Source organism: Falco peregrinus, chromosome 6, assembly GCF_023634155.1.
Source record: "Falco peregrinus isolate bFalPer1 chromosome 6, bFalPer1.pri, whole genome shotgun sequence".
In the NCBI taxonomy this organism is placed as follows: domain Eukaryota; kingdom Metazoa; phylum Chordata; class Aves; order Falconiformes; family Falconidae; genus Falco; species Falco peregrinus.
This window is the reverse complement of record NC_073726.1, coordinates 77,439,965-77,456,461: the sequence shown is the minus strand read 5'-3', so window position 1 is coordinate 77,456,461 and position 16,497 is coordinate 77,439,965. Positions and strand designations below refer to the sequence as shown.

General features: G+C 46.1%; 2 protein-coding genes across 4 annotated transcripts; one reads left to right on the top strand and one right to left on the bottom strand.

Annotated features, from left to right (window-relative positions):
• Nucleotides 1-1,135: 1,135 nt before the first annotated feature.
• On the bottom strand, nucleotides 1,136-12,384 carry TSPO (translocator protein). 3 transcript variants are annotated; one of them, XM_055807959.1, is made up of 4 exons: nucleotides 12,229-12,384; nucleotides 4,978-5,178; nucleotides 2,765-2,903; nucleotides 1,136-1,872 (listed from the first exon to the last, which is right to left on the bottom strand). In XM_055807959.1, exons 2-4 carry the CDS (start codon nucleotides 5,163-5,165, stop codon nucleotides 1,696-1,698), a joined length of 504 nt encoding a protein of 167 aa, XP_055663934.1. In that variant the 5' UTR covers nucleotides 5,166-5,178; nucleotides 12,229-12,384; the 3' UTR covers nucleotides 1,136-1,695. The 3 variants fall into 3 exon arrangements, with proteins under 3 accessions (XP_055663934.1, XP_027645199.1, XP_027645198.1); XM_027789398.2 differs by lacking the exon at nucleotides 12,229-12,384 and adding an exon at nucleotides 7,880-9,460; XM_027789397.2 differs by lacking the exon at nucleotides 12,229-12,384 and adding an exon at nucleotides 5,647-5,954.
• MCAT (malonyl-CoA-acyl carrier protein transacylase) lies at nucleotides 12,384-15,112 on the top strand. Its single transcript, XM_055807958.1, has 4 exons — nucleotides 12,384-12,977; nucleotides 13,126-13,213; nucleotides 13,534-13,751; nucleotides 14,024-15,112. The coding sequence occupies exons 1-4, from the start codon at nucleotides 12,534-12,536 to the stop codon at nucleotides 14,444-14,446; spliced, it is 1,173 nt and encodes a 390-aa protein (XP_055663933.1). The 5' UTR covers nucleotides 12,384-12,533; the 3' UTR covers nucleotides 14,447-15,112.
• Nucleotides 15,113-16,497: the final 1,385 nt, after the last annotated feature.

Here is a 16,497-nt window from a genome sequence, read left to right as displayed (position 1 = left end):
CTTGAGAGTGAAGTACAGTTATAACATTATAAACATTCTAAACCTTGCTTCAAGCTTTGCAAATACGCAACATGTTATCCCTCATGATCAGGAAGGGAGAGATATATATTTTAGGCTATTTCAGACTGGTCTACATAAACCTACCTCTTGCCACTGACTGGAACATACGCTGGAGAAATAAGCCATCTGTGTCTTCAGAAAACTCAGTCACTGCGCAGGAGGGAGAGCTGAATTGCAGTCAGAAGCGGTGCTGACAGCTGTACCTGTCTCTTGCTCACAAGTCAGAACTTTTTTGGACTCCTCGCTTAAATGTGATTGAAAAACATGGTGAAGTGCTTAACATAGATGGTGGGACTACTTCCAATGTAGGGAAAAAGTTTGTGACATAGAATAATAGGTGCTTGAGAGAGTGTATAAGGGGACATGGAGTGCTGCTCAGCAGATGTCACTCGCGGGAGAGCAAAACGCACTTTCTGCCTTCAGAGTACCTGAAAACATGTAACAAAGTGCCTGTGGATCTAGAGAAAGTGATGGCAAACCAGAAGAATGACGTAAAAAGTAGTAAGATTTGTGCAGTTGGACCACAAGCTGTGGGTAAAAATGGTCTGTTGTTGTGCTCTTGGACAGAAGCAATCTTTTTATCTTACAGGAAGCAGCTGGCTGAACTGAACATCCCAGGCCTTACTATGTCAGCTACCATAATCCTGAAGAAGAGAAACCCTTGGTTTTATTTCTAAGCAGCTGAAGTGAGAAGGTGCAGGTAGGAGACACCAGTAGCTATGGTGTATGTACTGCCCCGCTGGGCAACAAATCCACCTGTGGCCTGGCTGCTGGCTCTGCTGTCCAAGTCTGGTGGTGAACTGACATCACGCTGAGGGTCCTAGTGGAGTGCATTAATGTTGTTTGGCCAGTGCTGCTGGTGATGCCCCAGAGGTGTGTGCAGGGGGCTGCTGAATGTTTGGGTCCCCTCAGTTTCTTTCTAGGTGCTCTGAATTTTCTGCTTTGTCCTTCCCATTGCAATGGTGAGAAGAAGTGGCAAAGGGGCTATCTTTGAGGCTATAGCATCTTGCTGCCTTCAGTATTTTTTCTGCTCAAAACCATTTAAAAACAATAAAAACAGAGGAAGAAGGCTAGCTAGTTTACATATAGTTTAATGTGTTTAGCTGACACTAAACTGCACATTGCTTCAAAGTGAGAAGGCACAAATAGTGAAAAAGATTCATCTTAAAACACTTCCAGAGTACAATGACCAGAAGGTAAACCTGGCAGCTGTAGTGGGACACATCACGACAGTAAAGCACTGTGTCTAGTGGAAAACATGAAAGATTCAGGCCATGATAATGCCTGTCGCTGTTAGGAACACCTTTCTGGAAACTGTTAATATGAAGCTGGAGTTCATGCTTATTTCTGGTAATAGTTAAAATGCTGTTGTCACATAAAATATAATGCTGTGATATAGAAAACTAGTCCTTTTCAATTAGGAGCATCTTTTAGTTTGCTATAAAACCCAGTCAGGCGTACGCTCCTTTGACTTGCCTAGTAAAGGCATATTTGTTTTAAACAAGTACTGCTTTATCGACTTGTAAGTAACAAACTAACGGTATAAGTAGTTCAGCTAATAATAAAATAAGGCCATAATTTTATTTAGGAAATTCTTGTGAAAAAAATATTTTATCTTCTTTGGCTGAAAACTGTTTATTCAGATAACTTCTTGTTGCGATTGTCCTTCCAGATACGGTAATTGAGTGCAGAAGCCATGGTTAGCCAAGCTAAATAAGGAACCATCAAATAAGCTGCTGTTTTGTTGATGTTATACCAGGAAGCAGTTGTAGCCGTTGCTGTACCAGTTGTGAGCAGGAGAGTCACCAACCCCTGAAACACAGGAAGGTGGTTAGTATTGTTCTTACTTGTGGCATTTTCTTGACTAGTCTTTGTGTGACTCTTTCCACTTAGCTCTGGCACTTGTTGGATCCCTCTGTGGGTTAATTCCTTCTCAGAAGACCAACCAGCAAAAGATAGATTTCTGCTGAGTTATGAGTCAGTTTGACTCACAAAATGATACAACAGTCACAAGAAAGGGCACTGCAGCTGGAAACAGGAAAGGGAGAGTAAAATTCCTCTCACCTGTACCCTTTCTTTTTTTGACAGCAGGAAGTGTTACATTGAGTACAAACCCAGTGTGACTTTGAGCAAGCCAAGTAAACCTGTGCAATTTTTTTCATGTCATAGATGCTGCCTGAAGAGATGTGGTGTGAATGAATTGGTGATGGATTGCAAAGTCTTCCACTATCACAGCACTGCATGTGTATTTAGAGAACCAGGCAAATATTATTTATTATTATTACTGATTATTTTTTGAAGGCAAGCTGTCTCTCTGCAGACTGCAGAACATTAGTCTTCCCTAAAATGGGTGCCGATTACTTGAGTAATGTTATGATAAGCTTTTTATCGCTGCTTTTTGCCCAGAGATACCTAGGAATTTCAGTAATGCATAAATGTTTACATTTTCTAGTCACACAAAGTTCTTATCAAAGGGGGGCAGAAAGAGCTGCTTGTAATCTAAACATTTAAGGATGTTGTAGATATGTAAATTCTCTCAGGTGGCTGCTGGCATGCATTAAAGAGAATTTTAGAAAACTTCTGCAAGCCATATTCTGTATTGAGATTCATTTTTAGGGAGAAAAGGTAACAGAAAGCTTTCATCTTAGCATCTTGCAAATGACAGCAGAAGCCTACGATTAAGAAACTTACTTCACTTACTTACCCATCCCATTTTGTGAGCTCCAAAAAATATCGGAGTCCATGCCCAGTTTAATACCAGCTGCCCTGCATACAGACCCAGAGGAACTACTGACTTTTCATTGAAGCCACCCAATTCCTTCCACACCAGGTAGCAGCCATAGCTGGAGAAAGCAAATGGAAGGTGTAGTTCAGTATACTGCTTAGAAAGCAACCACAGGTTCTTGATTAAATAAAATAACTTACTTGGTAGGAAATAATATTTGGTAGATATCCACGCACTACTTGGCGGAGTAACCACTAGAAACTCAATAGTGTATCTTTGTCAAAGGCATCAGGACCCAGATCTGTTTCTAAGTGTTGTACAGAGCCACAGTGTAGACTTACAGCTGTTCATACATCTAACTTTGACTTCAGACCAAGATCATGATGTACAAATCCGCTAAGAAGCGAAATGTCAAGGCAGGCACGTAAACTTAATAAATCTTGCTTTTAGTTATTTCTTACTTTTAATATATTCAAGAGATTCTAAAGGAATGACTTGTCTTGATCGTTTGAGGAATGTGTGTACATGATGGATTACAGAAGAAAAGGCCTAGTGATAAATCTGATCTTTTCACTGAGCTAGATGTATAGTACATAACCAGGACCATCCACCTCAGAATATACTGATTCTGACATTACCAAAATAAGTGATAAGCTGTCACAATTTGGATTTTTTAAATAATTAACTCTATATCAATGTTTATGATGAGGAATCCAGGAAGTTACAAATTGTGCAGTCAACTCTTTGATAAAAGGCGTTTTTTTTATTCTCAGGACAGTAACAATCTGATTCAAATGCTAACTTTTGGAATAGCAAGAATAGAGAGCGATTTTTAAAAGTACACTCTCTAAGAGGAGAAAGAAAAGAGAGTATTGATGGGAAAGGAGGGACAGTACATGAGTCTATAAAAATGACAAAACTTTTCTAGAAAGAAAATGAAACCAAAATGAGAGAATGTATGAGACCAATGGAGCAATTAGATACAGTTTTGGATATTGCATCATTGCTGTATTTTGCAGCAGGTGGTGTGGTATTTAAGATAACATTCCATAGTCATCCTGCAGGTTGACTTGGAAAAGCTTTGGTCTCTTTGAAACCATGTGGTTATACCAGTGCTAGGTACAAACTAAAAATCACTTATGATGTTACATCATGATGGGAGAAATGGGAGGGGGGTAAGCCAATAAAAGGCATATTGCAGCCTAAAAACTATTACTATTGGATTAGCAACAAGGTGTATTTGAGGGGTAGGAAAACACATGCTGAATCCTGGTATGTAGCTAGAGTGCAGAAGAGACACAAAGCATCGCTTTGTGCTGGGGAGGGGGGCTGCACTGAACTGGCTTTTGAGGCTCTTGGAGCAGAGCGCTGCCTTTCCTCTGTGGCACAGCTCACCAGAGTTACCATAGAAGCATGTCATGTCGTGTGGATGCTTCTAGAGCAGTCTGTGAGGAGCATCAAACCTGCTGAAACCACCTCCAGAGACAACCCACCTCTACAAATATTTTTGCTACAACTTACTAAGAAACATCTGCCGAAATACAGTATTATTAAACTTTCAAGGTTCCTGTGGGAATGGTATTTGGCCTTGTGATTCCTTGTTCATTTGACAGTAATTGCTGTGCTGCAAGTACTTTATACTAATTAAGGAGACAGTAGGTGGTTTCAAACCTTCACAGTTTAACAACCTGGCAGTTTTATTTGAAAAGACATGTATGTTTTGATTTTGGTTTCTTTTAACTGAGCTGTTAGAACAGTTCTATCCTAATTCTCCCCTCTAATATCCCACTCTCTTTCCTGCCCCGCCCCTGCTCCCCCCAAAAAAAACCCAAAACAAAACCAAACCAAAAAAAAACACCAACTACTACTGAAGGACATACCAGGAAGAAATCTCAGTGCTTGCTCCATCATTCCCAGCTTGGCAGGTCTTCCCCTCAGAATGAATAAGGAAAGCAAATTTATGGCAGCTTTCCTAACTCCTGCTTTTGATGTGGATACTTGTGCGTACAAAATGCCCTGTCAAACCCACACACAACTCCCAAAACATGTTTTTACCTGTTAAACGGGCAGCTTGACACTATTTCTTACAAACAAACAGTCACAGGAATACAATAATAATTCTCTGGTCCAGCATTACACAATAAGCAACTTTGAGATCAGATAAGCGCCTTAATACAATGTGAAAAACATACCCCATAGATGTGTAGAGAGTTCCCCAAACAGGAGCAAACACCCAGTTAGGTGGACACCAGGATGGCTTCTGTAGAGATTCATACCACACTGGGATTTCCTTTTTGGTTATTTTGCTTCCTAAAAATCCTCCTGCATGGGGCAGGAGTGTGAAACCCACTGCTGGGGCCCAGGCTGGTACCATTTCCATTGAGACAGTGAATCTGAAACAAACGCAAACAAGTTGATTGGCAGAGCAATTGTAAAATGCAACCACAAAAAAAATTACATGTTTAGCAGATTTGTACTACATATACATGTGTAGGATCTGATCCACAGCCTAGTCTTGTCACTGAAAAAGACTGCAGCTGAAATTAGGATCTTGTACCAGGTTTGCTGGACAGTGCTCACCCCCATAAAGGACCCTATCATTTACATTGGGGGGGGAGGGGCAAGTCAGGCCTTCCCTCTCGGCTTGGTGCACTAAGACTGAATTGTACCTACATAAATATCCTTACCCATAAGTATGCCAGAGGAATAAAGCAGTTTGATATATGAACTGCACTTGGGGGAGAGGGAATGCACTAAACAGCATGTATTATTCACCAAAAAACCCACTCACCCAGTGAAGTGGCATAGTTAAAGAGTAAGAAAATCATGCTTTCCTATGCTCAAGCAAAACAATTGTGTACCTTGTGCTGCGTTTTTGGCCTCAAAAGGATGCTCAGGGTACTCAGTGGCTAGCAAGAGTCATGTGAATTAGTAGCAAACACTGGAGAAGCTGCCTCAGTAAGTAAACAGCAAGGAGGACAGTGAGAAGGTAAGTACTTAAATGATGTTTTGCTGAACAAGGAGATCCCAGTGGATAAATGGGGAGTACACCTGTGGCTTCTTCATGAAGCATTCTATCAGTTGCAGCAATCTTAGCTGCCAAGCCCATAAAGCGTACTGAATTAAATTTGCCTACATAAGTGACTGTTTAATGCCTTGCTCTGGTAGGCTGCTCTGCTTTAGTGAAGAGTACAGACAGCAGTAAAAAAAAAAAAAAAAAGGAAGCAGGAAAAAATGTCATTGCAGATTTTCTGGCCAAAAGCCAAATGCTACAGAAGAGCTGTGTTTAGCTTGCTAAAATGTAAACAGATTGGAGATATGATAAAAAAGGCTAGAACCAAAATGCATTATTTTTTCAAATATCCAGTAGGCAAATACACCCAATTCCTGTTTGTCTGTTATGCAGGAGGGGGAGACAGCAGGGAAGGAATTCTAAGAGGGATTGCAGCAGTGGGGAAAGAGCAACTGTGGAAGCCCCAGGAGATAAAGTTTTAGAGCAACCAGCATTTCAGAGGCTTGTGAAAGAAAAAATGCCTTACTGACTTGGCTGTTGTCTTGGCCTACCTTTAGAAGGTTTTATTGCTATAGTCATGACTGCTGGGATGAGGAGACAGGGAGTGGGGAAGAAGAAATCCCACTTGTAACAGACGTGCTTAAACTGAAAGGAAATGGTGCTCAGATGATGTGTTGTTGCAGTTCTGCTGGTACAGTAGGTTTCTGTTTGGAGAAAAGTTAAAAGCTTGGCCAGCAAGGGAGCTCTCTGGCATTATGGTTATGCAGATTTAATTGAGAGATTTCAGTGGCTGGGACCACAAGCCAGACTGCATGTGATCAAGAAGAAAAATCCTGGTGATAGAAGCAGAGCAGAATTTTGAAGGCAGAACAGAGTGTGGAGGGACTAGTAAAGCACACAGGATTAGAAAGTTTGTAAGGACTAAACAAGAAAGGGCACACAGGCCGCTGGGCTGGGCTGTGGGCATGCCTTAGGGGAGTCATGGGAGGGAATGAATAGGAATGCGCACAAAAGAGGCAGCAGATAAAGCAGTACAACAGTCCAAAGTCAAAAACAAAACAAAAGAATGACTGGGTGAAAGAAAAACTAACCAAGGGAAAAATTAGAACTAAGGATGGGGAGAAGGAGAAGTGGGAGAACCAGTGTGCTGGTATAGTATCAATTAGGTCTTGGGTGGAGCACGGACAACAAGGAAAGGAGGAAAAAAATTCTGCATAGCTCTTTGCCACAGACACTGCTGCCATACTTCCTGCGTAATGGATTGTACTTGCTATTTACCAGGGAGCATCTTAAAAGGAGCACAGGAGTTAACATGTTCTCCTGTACCTAGATCTGTACTGTTACCTTCCTGAGGGAGCAGGCTGTCAGCTGCAGGATTGTCACGCGTATTGACAGCATGAAAGGCTCTGCTTTTACCGGGATATGAAGGAATCGATATGTGCAGGAGCAACAAAGTGTAATGGGAACAAGAGCTCCAAGCACAATGATTATCTTTGGTTGCCTTCTGGTAAGTAATTCCCAAAGGCTAAGTTAGAAATTTCAAGTTACCAAGATCTCACTAATTCTTAACCCTGTTGCTCTTGCTTTGCCTACAGAGAGAACATTACGCTTAGTTCTGTACACGTGCTGTGAAGTGCTGGTCATCTGTGCAGCTCCAGTGTGGCTGTCAAATACTAGTATTGTTTTTAAAGCAGTAAGCAAGGACCCAAAGGGTTTTATGCTTTATTTGGATGTAACGATATCAGGGCGGTTTCATGCAGGTATTAAATAACTGGACTTTATCAGGGGTTCTGCCAGCTTCCCCCCAAGGAAGAAAGTCTGAAAGTGTACCGCATGCTGAAAGTGCTAAATGCTATCAGATTGGAAAACTACTGCTCTGCTGCAGTCATTAGTGAATAAATGATGTAGCCATGTGTCTGTCCTTCCGTGTATTGGAGGAAGAACACTGAAATAATTCTAAAGTGACAAGAGAAAGAAAATCAGGCAGTCAAACAGAAATGGGGAAGGCAAAGAGACAGGGAAAGTGAAGCCATGCATGCGCAGGAAAGGGGAAGAAATAGAAGTGAAGAGACTTAACATACTGCCTTGAATTGAGTGTTGGTGTCCTAGTCTTCTGACTGCTATTACTACTAATTATATACTATGTTTTCCAGCAGTATTTCGCAGGACTTCCCAAGCATGGCAAAATACTCCCTCTTGGACACCACAAAGGAGAAAGAGGAATGAAGCCATGCAGTAAGATCGGAATGTGCTGGTAGGCTCACCCTAGCAGACCACAGCAGCGGGAGCTCATGTGTTTTAATTCCCAAGAAATTAAATACTAGTATCAATTTCCAATAAAAAGCAGTAGCTAACTCGGGGAGCAATACCAGCTGATTATGGAAGAAGCCATGTCCATCTTCCTCTGGTTACTTGGTGTAGGTCTTTAGTGAGAAAGTAAAAGGCAAGGATGCACCGGAGGGTCTGTGCATTAGGTCAGTGCTGTAGCGTTTGTTTGGTTAGCTGTGCAGCACGAGATCTCTGCAATGCCTACAGAATGCCCCGTACATTTTTTTAAAAATAATGTAATCACAGAGTATATAAAGAATCGTGAGGCCTGAGTTCCTTTTACTGTATAGCTCATAATCCTGAAATTACTTGGTGATAACTCACGCAGCATGGGCTTGCTAGCACAGCCCCTCTGGCTGCATCTATATTACACAACCTAGAAATAATTACTACTTTCCCAACCATATCTCAGCTCCACTTCAGGATGAGATCTGGTTGCACAATATTCTTGCACCCTGATTTTCATATCAAGAAACCAATGTCTGTGGATGTGATCTGCAGCGTGCCCAGCAGACATCTGCCTCTAAGAACCACCACAGCTGGAAATCTTTTCTTCCCACACACACTTAAGCTGTATATTTCCATTTCCACTTCTTATCTCTGCCCTACAACATTTTCTTCATCATCCTGCCCATTTTCTGTTTAGCCCTAGTCTGACTCCAGGCAGTTTCAGCAATGCAGTGAGGGCTGCAGCAGGCCAGTTTGTTTTACAAACATGTTAAAATAATTTTTCTAGGTATTCAAAACATCCAGTCTGCCTAAAGCTGGTTCCAGCTACATAAAGTAAGAGGAGAAATAAAAGGGGAAAACCCCCATAGTGCAACTTGCTGCCTAATGGGCTTCTATCTTTTTGCAGGTTGTTTCTCTACAGTGGTGTAACATGCAGAGAAACAAACAGCAGCTTTTCCACATCCTCCTCTTCCTGGAAAATAAACTGCACACCCAAAGAAAGGATGGGGTGTGCTATAGGTGGGACTAGGTATATCATGACAGAGGAGCTGGTTTGCTTCAGCCTGATGAAAAGTGATGTAAAACTTCTTTGCTTGGAGGTCTCTGAAAGGCAGGTGGGTCCCTTACTCTGGGCACTCCCAGGGGGAACTCAACAGGAAGGAGAAGGGAGGAAAGGACAACTACTTCCACTGCATTTTCTTATATCCCTCTGCTGATAAACCTCTGACTAATCCCTTTCTTGTGCAACTTCGTGCTGGCTACCCAATCACATGGGGCTTAAATTGTAGCTATCGCATTAAAAACACAAAGGAAAATCTCTCAGCAGAGTTAAATCACCCACGCGGTGCTGGGGTTTCCAGTCCCTGCCGCTTTAAAGTAGATTGACAGAGCTGTGAGCATACTACTGCAGGGGGCAGGGGGCTGTCCCCAAGACATATACTTTCCATCTTACCCTCTACGGTATATATTTTTGAGGACTGGTAAGGCTCCACCCAGGACTGAGAGGCAGCACACAAATTTTCCATGGGGACAAGGCTTCTTGCCAAGATAGCTGTCTAAAGAATTAAGGGCTACGTACTTAATTTACATTGATAAACTATTTACGTGTGTTGTGGCTTTAACTCCTGGGAAACTGCAACACTAAAACCAAAGTCCTATCACAGTCTGTGACACGGAATACAGCTACTACAAAAAAGCAATATTTTGTTATCTAATCTCAATAGAGAAACTTAAAACTACATATTATAGAAATATATATATTATATAAATAAAATAACAAGTAAGTGTATGTGTTTATAATATGCATTTATAGCTAAAAACTATTTATTAATTATTTATAATATAAAAATAATTAATAATTTAAAGTATTTATTTAAGGATGTATAATGTGAGGTATACTCATTAGGTTTAGAGACAACAAATCTCACTGCCCAGGTTACATGTCTTTTAAAATGGCAGAGCACAAGTGGTGGAAATAAATTTATGATTTATTGAAGATTCACATACTGGAAACTGAAATGTACACTAGAACAAAATCTTCCCCAGTGATAATTCATCATTTACTGCTCAATCTCTTCCAATTTTCCCTATGTATGTTTGTATAGAATCCTCTGCACGTAGTGTACTTTAAAGACAAACCGTTGCTTTGGCTACCTTCCTTCCAAACAGCTGCCCAACGTCCTGCTGTAGGTTTTTCTTCTTCTTCTTTGGTCACCCACTTGGGAAGTGTCATCCACATCTATTCTTAAAAAAGTTAAGTTCCTCTTGGATATTTCTAGTTTAAATGCTGCCTAGGCCTGAATTTCTTCAGCTTGCCAGGTATTGTTTTAATAGGGTAAAACAGAACAAGCACCTCATCCAAGGGGTGCTTTAATAGCAGTGGGACGTTCATGGCGCATCACCACTGGTAAGGCTCAAGAGCTTTACAAGCGGACTGTGCCCTTTACAGCAAACCAGAGGTGAAATGGTTGCGCTGAGGGGCACTCACCGCCGCAGCATTAGTACCTGGGCTGCTGCTGGGGTTTGTAGGAGCTGGATTCCACGCTGGGCTTTGCCTCTGAAAGCACCAAATGCAAAGGTCACAACCGTGACTCTTTCCAGCGCTTGACGGGCATCCGGTAGGGTCAGCTCTGATCTGGTGGCCTAGCGCAAAAGGGGCACCCCTTGCTGTCAGGGCTCATGGGGCAGCTGGTAGTAAGGGTGCCTGAAAGCTCTAGTACAAACTAAACGCAACAAGAACGACAGTTACTCTCAGAGTTCTCACTAATGTACTACCTCAGTTGGCCCAGCCAGTAACTTGCCACCCAGCATCTCCTCTTGGCTTAGTACAGGAAGTATTGCTGCTTACATTACAGGTAGAAGCAGCCATCAAGTGGGATGTAGTCACATATATGTCATGAATATCCTATATTACTGTTCATATATTTCAGCTAACTTGAAAAGCTCATTGGCTTTACCAGGTATTTTACTTAGAAGCTGACAGAAATGGAGAAAATTGTCTTACGAAGCAACATAGCACAGAGATCAGAAAAGCAAGCAAAACCTGCTCACCGTGATGCGTTTGAATCACCCTGAATAAAATCAACATAGTTTCTTGCTATTCTGAGCCATTTTCCTTCTCCCGAGGTATACTAACAGGATCTGTTTTACTGAACTGCTCCGTGAAGTCTGACTCACTGCTTGATACTGTTTCATAACCTGAAGTGATGTAAAGTCCTTGCACAACTGCAACTTTGACATGGCAACTTTCCCTTTTTTTCCTTTTTTTTTTTTAATAATCTGGCCACTGAATGCTCAAACTAGTAAAGTGCATTTTGTGCTGATTTATAAGCATTACTTGGAAATTCATAAGAAAAAAAAAAAGCAAGCCTTTTCTTTCGCCCTTAAAGAAATGTCCAATCAAAAGCAAACTACAGCGACTCTGAAAGAAAATACCTTCAGTTAAATAGCGGCCTGAAACTGTCCGCTCTCGAGTGCACAGGGTAAATGGCATCGCCTGGAAGGGGCGACGGACGGGAAACGGGGGGTCTGCTGTGCTGCCACCGCGTCTGACTGCGGGCAGCGCAGCCACGTGCGTGCACAGCTGGACGGCTGTGCACGACGGGAAAACGCATATGCAAAGCCAAAGCAAATAATAAACTTTCTTGGGTTGTTCCTTTTTTAAAAAAAAAAAAAAAAAAAGAGCACGTTCCATCCAAATACCGGCCCGGCAAAGCAGTGCCTGCGAGCGCTACCCTCCGCCCGAGCGCTGGGACCGGCCCGGGGCCCACCCGGCCCCGCCGCGGAAGCGCGACCGGCAGCAGCGGGGCCGGTGCTCCCCCCAGCGCCCGCCGCGCCCGTCCCGCCCGGGCGGGGCCTGCTGGCCGGGGCTGTCGCCAGCGGCTTCGCGCTCGCCGCGGGACGCCCTCCGCAAACTGCCCCGCCAGCCCGGCCCCGGCGGAGACGAGGCCGCCCGGCTGCGGCACCGCTCCGGGAGCCACCGGGACCCAGGCAGCGGCTGCCCGGGGAGGGGGCGGCGGGGGGCAGCCCCGGCAGGACCCAGACACGGCCGCAGCGGCCCCTCGGCCAGGCCCCGCCGCTGGGCTGCGCCGCCCCGCGGGCTCTCCCCGTCCCGTCCCGTCCCCTCCCGCCCCGCCGGCAGCCCCGCGGTTACCTCCGCTCCCGCGCTGCCGCCACCCGTCGCGCCTCCTCTGCCGGGAGGCGGTGGCGCCCGCCCCCAGGGCCGCCCGGGCCCCTCCCGCCGCCGGGCCCGCCCCGAGGAGGGACCCGCGGCGCCGGGCGGGAGGAGCGGCGCGGGCTGGGCCCAGGGCGGCGGGTGCGGCGAGCGCAGGGGCCGGGCGACCGACCGACCTCCCGCCTGTCCCCCCAGGCCCGACGGGGGGGCGGCTGCCGGCGGGGCCGCACGGTTCCCGTGGCAACGCGGGGCGCGGCGGCGGCGCAGCCGGCCGGGCGGCGGCCATGGGCAGCTGGGCCGCGGCGCCATGGCGGCTTGGTGGCTGCAGCGTGCGCGGCGGCCTCCGCGGCGCACCGCGGCGGCGGGCCAGCTCCCGCCCCGGCGGTGGGGACCGGGCGGCGACCCTGAGCGACCTGCTGCAGAGCTCGGTGGAGGGCGAGGAGCCGGGCGCGGCGGCGGCGAGGCGGGAGCGGCGGCCCCCCCGGGAGGGCACGGTGCTGCTCTTCCCCGGGCAGGGCAGCCAGTTCGTGGGGATGGGCCGCGAGCTGCTGCGGTTCCCCGGCGTGCGGGACATGTACCGCCAGGCCGAGCGGGTGCTGGGCTACGACCTGCTCTCCCTCTGCCTGGAGGGGCCGCGGGACGAGCTGGACCGCACCCGGCACTGCCAGCCCGCCGTGTTCGTCGCCTCCCTGGCCGCCGTGGAGAAGCTCAACCACCAGCAGCCTAAAGTGAGGGGCGCGCCGCGGCGGGGGGCGGGGGGCCGGGCCCTCGGGGGCCCCTCCGGGGGCGGCCGGGCCCGCGGGCGGCTGCCGGGGGCGGGGGGGCCGGGGCGCGCCGCGGGAGCCTGACGGGCGGCTCGGGTCTGTCTCCGTGCAGGTGGTGCAGAGCTGCGTGGCGGCGGCGGGGTACAGCGTGGGCGAGTTCGCGGCGCTGGTCTTCGCTGGAGCGCTGGACTTTGCCGAAGGTGCCCGGGGATCGCGCTGAGCCCCCTGGCAGGATCTCTCCGAGCCCCCCGGCAGGGATCTCCCCGGAGCCCCCTGCCAAGGATCCCCCAGCCCCAGCTTTTTCCAAAGCATCGCCCGTTACCACTGCTTCCCTCCCACTTTTTTTAAATTAGAGGATACGTTTGGCTTCCACTGTTCACTTTAAGATGTGTAATGCAGCATTAAAAGCATTGACGTGTCATGCGAGCAAACAGCCGCCCTTCCTTGCACGGCTGCCCAGCGCCTTCAGCGCCGTTTCTCGGGGCTGGGATTTACCGAGCATCTCTGTTTCTCTCCTTAGCGCTGTACGCGGTGAAAGTGCGCGCCGAAGCCATGCAAAAGGCGTCGGAGGCTGTCCCCAGTGGAATGCTATCGGTTATCGGCCGGCGAGAGGCAAATTACCGATTTGCCTGCTTGGAAGCTCGTAAACACTGTGAATCGCTGGGTATAGAAAACCCCGTGTGTGCCATTTCAAACTATTTGTTTCCAGACAGCAGAGTCATTGCAGGACACCTACAGGTATTGCTTCGGAATCACTGTCCCTTGAGTTCAATGTAATGTTTCATTTTTTAAAAAAAACTTTTCCTTTGCCCTTCTGTGTGGTTACGGCTGGCCTTCGCTGGTCCAAACATAAGTATGTGGCCTGTGGGTTTTTTTCCCAGCGTGTGCTCAGTTGTTGGGTAAGGAAAGGAATCCCTTTCTCACGATAAGTCTGATGAGGCGGTTGTTGTGGGGTGACTTGAGTAAAACCTTTGTCGTCCAAGACTCTCACTTCTCTCTCTCTTTTATAGGCTTTGGAGTTTTTGCAGGAGAATGCTCGAAAATACTATTTTACACGTACAAAAATGCTTCCAGTCAGTGGGGCTTTTCATACCAGACTTATGGAACCAGCAGTAGAGCCATTGGCTGACGTCCTAAAATCGATTGAGATTCAGAAACCATTGGTCTGTGTCTATTCCAATGTTGATGGCAAAAAGTACATGCACTCAAAGCACATTCAGAAGCTGTTAGTGAAGCAGGTGGTTTCACCTGTTATGTGGGAACAGACCATGCATTCTGTATACGAAAGAAAGCAAGGAACAGAATTTCCTTACACGTATGAAGTGGGGCCTGGGAAGCAACTAGGAGCCATTCTCAAAAAATGTAATTTAAAGGCCTGGAAACAGTATAACCATGTAGATGCTCTGGAAGATGAGGAGGCAGCAGAAACCTAAGTAGCCTTTTGAGAAAAACCCACGCAACTTGTTTGATCTGCCTAATTTAAAAATAACCTTGTGCTCCCAAAAGAGGAAGTTGTAAACATTCATGGCTTCTCATGATGAAAAGAGCACCGTGCGCATAATCGCAATGAACTTTTTCCTTCCCCGTGTGCCTCAGGTGTGAAAGGGGAGAGCAAAGTCTGGCTCTGCCATCTGTGTCGTGACTGCAAAACTGCCAATAAACATGCCAAATAGCCGCCTGTTTGGCCTCAGTCCTGCAAGCAACTTCCCCTCTCAGGGCGGGTTTTGGTGTTGGTTTTTTTTCTTTTTTCAAATTTTTTTGGGGGGCGTGGATTCAAGTTGAAGTTGGTAGCTTCGGCTGGCTGGTGCAGGGATCACCTGCATGGATACAGGGTTAGAACCGAGCTGTTGGCTCCTGGTTGTGGAGGGTGGTGCGCGGGGCGTGAGGGTGCGTTCAGAGGAGCCAGCCGGCTGGTATGGCTTTCGGTACGTTGATGTTCCTGTTTTCCAACTCTGTTGACTTGTGGGGACATTCACCTGTGTAAAATTATTTTATTTTGTGTCCATATTGCCAGGTAGCAGCCAGATAAGGCAGATGTTATCAGGAACGTGATTTTCTCAAGGTTAAACTATAAATAAACTTTTAAGCCTTTCTTGGTATTTGTAATACTGCGGGGTGTGTTATTACTGGCCTGTAGTCACACGTGGCTGGAAGTAATTTTCCTTCCAGTTGGTTGTCCACTGCCACATTGGTTGTGCAGTGAAGTGTTTCGCGGAAAGAATAAACCTAAAATTCCCAACTTCTCCAGAGGTGCAGGGCTTTTGTCATCCCTGACCAAGCCTCTGCAGCTGCGTAGGCTGAATTTGCCCTTTGGATGACTTTTCTTGATGGAGCAGAAAACAGCAGCGCTGGAAACTTTGCAGAAAGATCTTTTTGAGGGCACCTTTGTGCAGGATGAACCCTGTGGTTACAGAGTGCTGGGGAGGAGGATTTGGAATGGTGCTGTTTCAGTTCTCTCCGTGTACTTGACCGTGTTGTGCCAGCTTGTACATTTTCTGGCAGCAGGAGATGAGCTGGAGAGAAGCAGGTTGTCCCGAGCCTTCCTGGAAAGAGCTTCCTGGTTTCCTTGTCGACACCAGCTGCTCTTGGATGGATGAGGGCTTGCGGCAGGTCCCTGAGCTGGCTGGTTGTGGGGAGGAGCACATGCTGCCTCCAGCACCTTCCTCAGTGCCTGCAGTGCTCAAGTCGACACTCAAAACAGCTTTAGCACTAAATCCATGGGTTTGGATTCTGTGACCAGCCCTTGGCTTATTAAAATAGGTAAGGTCGTGTTACAGCATCGTGCTGCCTGTGCAAGGTACCTGCAGGGCACACAGAAAACGTGTGCTTGTTGTGTTTGCTTTTTGTAAGGGGTACTGAAAGCTTTAGGAAATAGGAGAGAACAGCGTGTGCTAGGGGATCGTGTACAGGCAAGCAGGGAAGGGTTACATGGCGCATATTGTAGTGTGACCAGAAGCTTCAGCTGAACTTTTTTACTTTTGGTATTTTAATGGTATATTGTATATAGTATATGTATATGTATATTTCCTGTATATAAAGGAATACAGGAAAAATTTAGGATATATTAATTAAATGACCGTGCACGTCTTCAATAATGTATGATGAAATGCAGAGTAACTTCCAATTACAGTATTAATCATTTTGTAATTTCACATTTTTGAAAGGGGAAGTGAATTAAAAATACTGGCCTCAGTTATGATTGCTTAGTGGAGTGTATCATTAAACAGTTCTTTGTGAACTGAAATTGGCAGCTCAGCCTACCTTTACAGTACAAATTCCACTTTTGGCACGTGTGAACATTAACGATGAGCAAAATACAGAAGAATTTGTCACCTTAATCATTGGACTATTAGAGGCTGCCAGATAAGTGTTGGGATTACTGTAAATTATTTCAGTGTGTTACAGGTAAGATGTTAATTATTCAGTAAAGTGTACCGAAGTTGTCACTAGGTGGTTAGAATCTCTCGCCTAAATCCCATTCATA